At 38.9% G+C, this 10,578-nt stretch overlaps 1 protein-coding gene across 1 annotated transcript in view; it reads right to left on the bottom strand.

The window, feature by feature from the left end:
* PIK3C3 (phosphatidylinositol 3-kinase catalytic subunit type 3) overlaps nt 1-10,578 on the bottom strand; it is a 114,949-nt gene that overhangs the window by 44,528 nt on the left and 59,843 nt on the right. The window contains exons 14-16 of the mRNA XM_045296041.1: nt 8,655-8,760; nt 6,491-6,607; nt 3,181-3,312 (exon numbers count right to left, since the gene is read on the bottom strand). Of these exons, the coding sequence (XP_045151976.1) occupies nt 3,181-3,312; nt 6,491-6,607; nt 8,655-8,760 (355 nt within the window). The remainder of the gene's footprint in view (nt 1-3,180; nt 3,313-6,490; nt 6,608-8,654; nt 8,761-10,578) is intronic.

The raw sequence follows: 10,578 nt of genomic DNA, 5'->3' as shown, positions 1-10,578 counted from the left end.
AACAAGAACCTATGATACAATTTAGCTAATGATTCTTTACAAAGAACCGTTGGCATCCTCATGGGCAGTATCACAGATGATGTAAGAAATTGAATTCTCTAAAAGACAGATGCTTTTGAGGTTCTCATTAGGAATCAGAAAGAAATGTTATCCTTTCCTCATGTGCCACTTGAGAAAAAAATCTGATGCAGTTACTACATTATATAATAATTTTTTTAAAAGACAAGAGGGACCCATGGATCCTCCCTGCAGATATGGGCAGAAAGTTCCATGGAGTGAGTGTACGTCCACTGAAAAAGAAGGCCCAGGTGATCGTATTGACTCCTCTGGTGGCACTGTAGAGTAAGCACTGGCCTGCTCTGCGCCGTGCTGTGCAGTTCATATGGCTCTTTTAGCCAAACTCTCTGGTACTACAAACAAAAGAATACGTGGGATTCTGCAAATTGATTGTATTTCCTCTTTGACTGATGGGCCTGGGTAAGAGAAGGTGGAGAAGGAAATGCTGATAGGACCACAGGATTCAGTTGTGATTGTTAACCAGGTTAATTGTGATTGTAAAACCTTGGAGCTCTGATATAGAGGCTGATCATCAGCTGGGTAAAAACTGAGCCACCTCAGACGCAGCACAGGGGTATCATCTCACTACCATCAAGAGACAGGAGTGAAGCATGTCTTTGGAGCCTGATGATCCCTGAATACCAACCTCCTAGATCCAGGAGACAAAAAGATGTGACACCAGAGAAGGGACAGAGGGATTGCCAAGGGCAGCAACAGCAGTACCAGAGCACCAGGGCTGCTTTGAGTGATGAGCTCCTGGCCCACAGAGCAAGTCAATCTGAGCCTGAAGGAAGAAGGCTCACTTGGGGAGTGGGGTACTTCCAGGCACATAATCAAGAAAGCTAGGTTTGCTGACCCACTGAGTGTCTTCAGCTCAGGGCTTATAGGTAGAGTGGAGTGCTCTTTGGACCTCTATTAGCAGTGCCAAACGAGCTTTATAACATAGCCTGAGCAAAGCAGAGGCCAAGACAATTGGCCAAAGGCCAGAGAGAGGCCTTCCTATGGGAACAGCAGAGAAGAAGCTGTCCTGATTAAACAATGGTATCCTTAAGATTGATGATCCAGAATCTTAACTTGTTGGCATCCTCATAAAACTTGAGTATTGTCCGTGAGTTCTGTATGACCAGTGCAATCAACTGCAGAACCTAGCAGAGACATAGAGAGTACCAGACAGGGAGGGACACCTGATGTCAGAATTTATAAGAAGATTGGAGGGTGGAGGCATGCCTGACCTCTGTATTATATAAATTGTCCATAGACTGATGTTAAATTTGATTCTCCTTCCCCCTTGTGAAGTCAGATGTCAAACTATATTCATGTCCTTTAAATAAGCTACTTAACACAAGGTTCATGGTTCAAATCCTTCAGAGTTCCTCCAAGGGAGACAGATAAGGCTGTTTGCTTCAGTCAAGAATGACTGACTCAGAAGTAGAATTTCTCAGAATCAGAAGTGACTCCAGGGCAGTGGGTTTCAGTTGGGTTTTATAGTATAAGACACAATTATGACTGAATTCCCCTAATAATAGTATCAGACACATATTTTTTTCCTCATTGTTCTAAGTCTTGCTCTCTAAAAAAGATAATTGTTCCCACTTTTTGTGAAAGGGCGGAGGGGGGGGGGCAGGCAGTCTTCCACTGGGCTGACTGCTCGCTCTTGATTATTCTTTAAAGAAAAGGCTTATTAGAAGCTGGCGGCTTATTAGAAGCTGGCCTGTGTTAAGCACTCAGTTGACCACAAGGTAGGCAGTTTGAACCCACCAGATGTTCCATGTCACAGGAGAGCGTGGCAGCTTGCTTCCCTAAAGATCAGAGACTTTGGAATCCCTGAGGCAATTCTACTCTGTCACACAGGGTTACTATTAAATCATGAGTCAACTCAATGGAAATGTTTTTTGTTTTGTTTTTGGAAAAAAATTTTCACCTTGGTCTTGTCTTATTTGGAAGTCATCTAGGCCAAAGAAGCTCCCCCTGTTGCATGTACCCTGACTTGCATGTAGCTTTCTACCTTTCATCATCCACGGGATTGCAAATGCAAGCTGATATGCATTTCCACAGTATCTTCCACAGTCACAGTTTAAAAACTACAGGCTGTAATCCATGAATGAGTTTTGAAGTCAGAAAAACGTTGCAAGCAACATATATAAATGAATAGAACAGGTAACTCTTAAAAACCAGAGAATATTAGAACGTATGATGATCGGTAAGATTAAGTATTACTTAAAAGATGTTTTCAGTTGTGTGTGAACTTGGATTGTTTGGTAAATGTCTTTTAAAAAACCTATACTCTTTTTGTACTCTTCTACCCCTAGAAATCATAAAATACCTGCAGTGCCCATCTCACAGAGAGCTGTCAGGATAAAGCCTGGCAAGTACCAATGAGCAACAGGTAAGGATGTTTAGTTCTCTAGCCCACAGGCTCCCAAACGGCCACTTTCCAGGAAAAAAAAATACCGAGAGCCTCCTTAGTAATTAAAAATGTTTGCACTATACTGCACAGTACAGGATCAAGCGTTAGTATCTGCCTTTGAAGCCGCCAGTTCCCCACAGGGGGCGGCATTGCCCACTTTCAGAACAGAAACTGTCCTAGCCTTTTAGCTTGCTTAGGAGACAGCTGCCATTTGTTGTGCACACCAGTGCAATGGTGGCGAGCCAAAAGAATGTGTGGTGTGCTATCAAGGATAAAAGACAATTGCTACTTGACAATATAAGATGAGCATAGTAACATATTGAATGGAAAAATATCAATGTCAAAATAAGTGAAATGCAACTCATTAACCATGTGAACTAGAACTTACTGCTTAAAACACAAAAACAAAAATAAAAAACCTTTAAAGGACGAAAAAAGCTACCTTTAACCAAAGTGTAGCTTTGGTTAAAAAGCAGTTCATGAACTAAAGATTAAATAATAACCCAGAGATTAAAATATTCTACATGATTTCTTTTATAAATGTCCATGGAACAGTGATATGAGAATCATAACGAAACAGTGAAAGTACTTTTAATCTAACATTTATGAAGCAAATAAAAGTATGCGAAGTTCTTGCAATATAATCATTTTATAAGGCATTATACTAGGTTCCTGGTTTAAAGAGTTGGGTTCTAATTATACACAATCAAGATTACCTTAAATAAAGTAGCTGTTTCTGGAATAATTCCTCTAATTTTCACCTGTGGTTCTAAAGGCAATGGGATAAGTTCTACATCGGACAAATTCATCTTTTCATTGTCTCCCAGCAGGGCCTGTAGTCTCTCATTCTAGAACACATCAGAGAGGATTAATTATAAGACATATTGCACAGACATTAAAAATTGACTATTAACTTTTAAAGATATGCAGCACACTCTAAAAAAGATATGCAAAGTAAAATAAAAGAGCACATATCAGAAGCCTAGCAAAAGCAGCAGCATACTTTCAAAGGAACAAACCCTGGCTAAGAAGCCAGACCTTCAAAGGGATGATAGAGAATATCTCTCTCTTGCTGCAGCAGGGGAAAGGAAAAATAAATAAATAAAAGAAATATATTCATATGGGATTAAATATTCAGTTTCCCTTTTTGAAAGACTTTCTGAAGACTTAGAGAGAACTGTAACTTCATTTGAAGCTTTATTTTGTGTAACCAAATATTAAGCAAGACTTCTCACTAAGCTCTTCCGGTCAATTCTCTTGCACAAACTTAGATGCCACTTTCCATTGAACAAACTTTCCTAACGTTAACATCACTTCCTTTCTTCCGATCCCATCAACATTGAATCAAAGCAGAATTTCAGAACTAAAACAGCCAAGTCACAGTAGAACAACTTTCCCCTTTAGCAGTATTCATAGTACTTAGACCAAGGCCTGCTATTCAATTTCAAAACAATTTCCCCTGAAGGATGTATGAGCTTTGCGTGCTTTATAGGTGGGCTTGTCCTTCAAAGGGAAAACCTGACTTGCCAATCACAGCATGACACAGTATTCCCACTGCTACGATGGCCGACAAGGCAATGGATCCAAAGTGAACTCTGGAAATGGTGACTGAATGGCAGTTCAGATAAAGAATATGTAACAAGAACCACCAATATATAAAATAAAATCTTCTGCCTTTGGTAAGACTCCAAATCTCCTTTTGAATCAAAGAAAGTCAATAGGAATTTGTGTGTCATTAAAACCTTTATGAAAAATGCAATAGAGTAAATGATTCTAACAAAGACTTCTTTTTATAAATTAGCCCTAACTAAAAGGATGATTAGATATATTACCATGGTGGATTGCCAAGTAATCTTAGTTTCAAGTTACCTTTCAAGTTGAGATGTTGTAGGCAGTAACAGAAACATGAGAAATCCAGCCATTTCTCACCATCTGCACTGTGATGGCCCCAGGGGTTCAAGCCACCATCTTCTCTCATCCTGCTTACTACCACAGCCTTTAACTGCTCTTATTCTCTAACTTCTACCCACTATTGCCCTAAATCAGTGATGTCCTAACTGCCTTGGTCAGAAGGCCATGGAACAATCTTGCACACCCTTCTACCTAACATAAGGGTAAGTCCCAATCACGGCCCTTCCCTTTTCCTGCTTCTGTAGTCCCACCTCTAATTGTGATGTATTCATCTGCCATCACTCAAGAATTTGTGAGTTTCCTTTGTTCCCTGCCTTACTGAACTAGTGTCCTATGAATCAAATCCTCAGATGCCATTATGACCTCATGCTAAAGGCCTCCTTCATCCAAATGATGCATTTATATTGAGTCTGTCTCTTGTAAAGCTTCATAAATGTCCTCCTTAAACTATATGTCAGGGCAGGGTCTCTTGTGCTCTGAATCACATGCCGCAGCACTTGCAGCTCCCTCTTCAGCTATTCACAGGCCTTGCTCCCTCCCTTGATTCAGGCGTCTGTCCAAAAGTCAGTGAGGCCATTCCTGACCATCCTGTTAAAGTCACACACTACCCTGTTATTTATTTAAACCCAGTATATCTACTTCCCTTTCTCAATTTTTCTCTGTAATATGCAACAATATCTAGCATACTATGAACTTGATTTCTACATAAATAAAATTAATCTTTGATGGCATCATTAAGAAACGTCTGAAAGAATTTTTAGCCAATGCTGATTATATAGACCAGTCTGACTTAAAATACAGGCTGTATAGCAGACATTGGATTCATCTTCAGGGGCTTCGAGCCATGTGCAGAACAGGTTCCAAAACAACAAAATAGCTAAAAACTGATGTGTAGTCAGATTTATACCTGATAGGTAGAACACATTAAAGCGTACTGATTTCAAATATAAAGCCCGAAAGTCACACAAGCAAATACTAATGGGGGGTTGGGATCACACAGATTCTGGAAAGAGGTTGTGGGGGAATAGCCAGGATTAATATAATTAACAATGGCAATAAAACAAAACAAACAAACAAACACAAAACAATGGCTGTGACTCTTCTCATTGATGGGGGAAAATGCCATCTCAATAAGAACCTCTTTCTCCTCCGCCTACTTCACCTTCCCAAGCAATGTGGATATTACTTCTTCTTTTCAAATAGTGCTGCGAGTCTCTGTCCTTAGGCTTGATCCTCTGCCTTGGGACTGCAACTCAACTCACCGCCTTCTCCTCTCTACTTTCCTCTCACAAGCCTGCAGACTCAGAATAACAGGCTTATGAAATAGGCTATGTTGAACTGTTTTACAAAGAGAGTTCAGTAAGATTTGCCAGCTATCTAATTTAATTACCTAGAGAAAAAAAGGTGAACTAAATCCTATATATAATTTAGGCTACTAATATAGAAAAATGATATCAATAGATACTTATTCTATTCAACAAAAACTAGAAATTTCCCAATATAAAGATTAATGTTATGAACAACTCATCGTGCAAATTTGGGGAGAAGGACAGGGTTCTCTACTCCTTTAAGAATTAATAGTCTGGGAACCCACAGGGGCAGTACTACCCTGTCCTGTAGGGGCACCATGAGTCAGAACTGCCTGGGGGCAGGGAGTTAGAAGTTGAGAATAAAATTGGGCAAGTCACTTTGAACCTTCAAATGACATCATAGCTTCATGATCTCTATCAGGCCTAATTATATCAAATTTTAAGAAACTAAAAACTTTAAATATATGCCAACAGAGCATTAGAGGTACAGTCAGAGTGCCCACATACAGATCTCTGCTTCAACTCATCCTAGCTCTGTTTCCTGAGGTAGGGTACTTAACCTCTCTATGCAATTGAGATAATAATAGCACCTCGTTAAAAGGGTTGTTGTAAGGATTAAGGAATCAATATATATAAGCTCTCAAAATAGGGTCTGGAACATGGTCAGTGCTCACCAGTGATCCTAACACACACACACCACACCCACGCACAAGTGCTAACATATACCAAGTAGCCCAAACTCAGTATTTCCTACTGCCAGGCCATCATTAGTCATAATAGAGAGCTAAGCCCAGAAGAGGTTTACCTTTTTCTTCCGATTTCCACTTTCACGCTGCACTGCCTTCATGAGATGCACCAGCCGATCTACAAACGTCTGCTGTGCGGCCAGCAGAGAACGCATAACTCTGACAGACTTATCACCCTGATGGAATTCAAAGGAACGAAAATGAGTTCTCTGAAGCGTAATGATCCGGTGTCTTTAATAGCATGCGAGAGCTTTATTTATTCTTTTAATAGATATAAACGTCAATACAAAATAAAACTGAAAAGGATTATGTAATTATCTTGATTCAGAGGTAATGAAAAATCTCTTTGTTAAATAGCAGCCAACTTTTACTGGAATATTTATCTCAGTCTTTAGGACTCAGTCCTGAGTACAGGTCTATTAAGTATTTCCTACCAACAACTATGTGACTAAATAGGATGGTTTTCACCCATAATGCACTCACTTAATTGATTCATTATGATAGCTATTATTTTCAGAAATCAGCTGGCAGTAACAAATACTATTCTCAAGAAACCCAAAATTCTTAATTAAAAAAAAAGTTATAAAATCGCAACATAGTATGCATATGTTTACTGAAGCACAAGTATATAAACTAAATGTTGGATCCAAACCTAAGGGTCAATGGTTTGAACTCGCTTCTTGCTCTGTGAGAAAAAGATGTAGCTATCTGTGTCCATAAAGATTACAGCCTTGGAAACTCTATGGGGCAGTTTTACACTGCCCTGCAGGGAGGGTTTTTAGGAATAGTTATTAACTAGATAGCAATGGAATTTGACTTGGGTTCTTTAACATTTAACTTATTGTGATTCCCAGTTCATAAATCAGTGCACATTTTCTCATTTAATATTAAGGTTGGCTAGGCAAAAATTATAATTCCCATTTCAAAGATGTAGGGATTTAGGCTTACAGAAACTGAAATGTCTTCATAAGATGCCAAAGGCTGTAAATGACAGAATTGTGACATTGCTTTAACAAGTACAAGAACACCAAGGAGCATTGGTACTGGGTTACACATTAGGCTGATAACCACTTGGTCAGCAACTGTTAATGTCTTTTAAGTTTTTGTTTTGGGAGGAAGAAAATGGCCTCACACATCTCTATAAAGTTTTGTTTTTATTAATTGCGATTGAATTGATTCTGATTCATGGCAAACCCATGAATTGCCCCATAGAGTGTTTTCAAGGCTATGAGTTAAAAACTGTTTAAATAACACAAGATAACTTATCTATACAATATCTGCACTATAATCATTGTCAGAATTCTGGAGGATCTATCTCTCCACTGTTGATAAGAAAAATGCAACATAGAAGAAGACACAAAGCTTTGCTTCCTTTTGTTCCATGTATGGGACATATTTTATGAAATCCAGGCTCAGCTAACTTTCTGTAAATAGCCAAGAAGTAAACATTTTAGGCTCTGTGGACCAAGCAGTCTCCATTTCAACTGCTATTACAGCAGAAAAGCAACCAAAGAAACATGAAAATAAACGAGCATGACCAAGTTCCAATAAAATTTTACAAATATTGAATTCTGATTTTCACATAATTTTCAAGTATCACAAATTACTATTCTTTCCTTCTTTGTAAGCATTTATAAAGCAGGTATAGAAAACATTTTTGGTTCGTGAAATGTACAGAAGCATGCAAAGAGGTGAGACTGGTGTATGCACCTGTGTTAGGTTGAGTTTTCTAGAGAAATAAAACCAGTGACATTCATACATGTGTAAAGTCTGTAAATCAAGAAAGCAATTTACATCAAAAGCCTCCCAACCTATTCCAATTCCAGCTGATTGGTCTGATGCTAGCCAGAGCCCACTTCAGACTCCTGCAGTTGCCAGGATGACACAAAGGCAAAGCGGGAATTCAGGAGATCACAGGCTGGTGGATGCTGGGCAAACCCCAAGTCCACAGGACCATGGCAGGATGCCACAGATCCCATGATTGGCAGGTCTGATGGGCTGCCATCCCCAGAGCCAGACATGCAACCCAAGCAAGCAGGAAGTGAAGAGGTGCAAGTTCTCACTGTCTCTCATATTAGAAACAGGCTACCCTCCCAAGGAGACATCCCCAGGCTAAGACCTGATGTACAGGTTAGCCTTCACCCTTACCTGCACACAGGTACCATCACATAAAATCTAACCATCACAGCACTGCCGTTATCCAGCCCCACATTAAACAGGTACCTTCAGCAATGCTTGACTGAATCTTCTCATTACGTTCAAGTACATCTCATGGGTCTTTGGATCTCTCTGTTGAGTGTCTTGATCTTCACATTCCACTATCACATACCTTAAAAATAGGTTGAGGTCATTCATGACATCAAACAGACCTCAGATTCAGTTTTTTAATATCTCTTTCCATCAAAGTAGATTAATAAATATTTGCAAAAATAATCAAGTGGGTGTAATGAAATGCATTTTACCATCATACTTTTAAACACGTAAAGCTCATGGATGGCATACACAGCCATAAATAAAAGGGAGATTAATAACACATTTTTGCAGTAGTCTCAATTTTCTAAACATGTTTTAATTGAAACAAACAATTCTAATCTTCAACGAAGCAGACAGAGCATTACCAACTGCAGGGATCATCTCAGATCACATACCTACCAAGTTAACTAGGAATAAGAGCCAATGTCTCTATAACCTACTTTTGGTGCACAAAAGGCTCTCTTGCTCTGAAAACCACTTTGAAGCTGCTTATTAACCCACTTCTGAAGAATGAGTAACATTTTAAAGAGGATTTTCCCCTTCCCATTCAATTTATATTCAATCCTCAACTTTTCTAGCACAAAACTGTGGTGTTAGTAAGTCAAAGAGGTAAATATAGTCATAAAATGAAAGCTTTATAAGTACTAGTCTGGATACGATCCTAGTGACTACAAAATAGTTTTGTATGTTCTGAGGAGAATTACCCCTTCAGTTCTTGAGGGACAGTTACTATTTTCCCTTATGCTGTTTTGGGGAAAGAGCGTATGCAGTCAACTGGAAGCTAAACTCATGCCAGCAGTGTGGGGCTCACTGTTCAGTTCAATATATAATTACTATTATCGAAGAAATGTATGCCTTCATTCTCCGGGAGCTTACCATTATTTTGATGTTGGTAATACTTTATATGAACCCTTTTCTCCACACCGTAGGTAAAAATTCCCATTTTATTACCTGAATTACTTTCCCAGTTACCAGCTTTACATTTAAAGATGTATCTAGAATATTATATATCATCTTTTACTAAACATGCTCAAAACAGAACTTATCGCATTTAATGGGACGTTTTTCTACCTCTTTAGAAGCTCTTTCTCAGGTAGCAGGATTCACAAATTCAAATTGGCTTATAAGTGAGACAGGCAATATAAATATTTAAATCACTTAAATATAAGAAATGAGGGAGAGGTAGGGCTATGGTCACATCAGAGGACAAAATTTTAAGCAGAAAAATTTATTGTGTTGCCTAAATAAAACTCTTTCTAGGTTATTTGCCATCAAATGTTGGCCTTTCAACCTAGAGCCAAAATTAGCTTCCATTCCTGTCCCCAATAGCTATCCTCAATTAGTCACTAGATCCTGTTGATTTTCCCCCTCTGTTATAACCAGCCCTCTCTGGAATAGAGTAGCAACTACTTCCTGGATCTATTTCTAAAAAGAAACCCCTTATTGCTCACATCATCTTGAATGGATCTTTTTTAAATGAACTTCAGCATGCCTGTATATCAATGCTTCTGTTTCTCTGATTCTTAAGTTTGTAGCCCAAACCTCTCCTATTCCCAATGTACACACTCACACTGCATTCAAGACAATCTATCCTTCAAAGGTACCCACATCATGCTTTTGCTCATGTGCAATACTGCCCACATCAGAACATGTGAACTTGACCAGAAGCATTTGTTGTACTGCCTCCAAAAAAACTTGCATCGTCTTTCCATATCTCGTCCTCAAGGCAAATGTGCTGTTGTTTCTTTCATGATACCTTTTTTTAAAAAAAATCATTTTATTGGGAGTTCGTACAATTCTTATCACAATCCATACACTGTGTCAAGCACATTTGTACTTTTGTTGCCACCATCATTCTCAAAACATTTACTTTCATTGTCCCGCCTCCCTCCCT

Source organism: Echinops telfairi, unplaced genomic scaffold (genome assembly GCF_000313985.2).
Source record: "Echinops telfairi isolate 266 unplaced genomic scaffold, ASM31398v2 ScPeMD7_7400;HRSCAF=8409, whole genome shotgun sequence".
Classification (NCBI taxonomy): Eukaryota; Metazoa; Chordata; class Mammalia; order Afrosoricida; family Tenrecidae; genus Echinops; species Echinops telfairi.
This window is presented reverse-complemented; position numbering and strand designations above follow the sequence as displayed.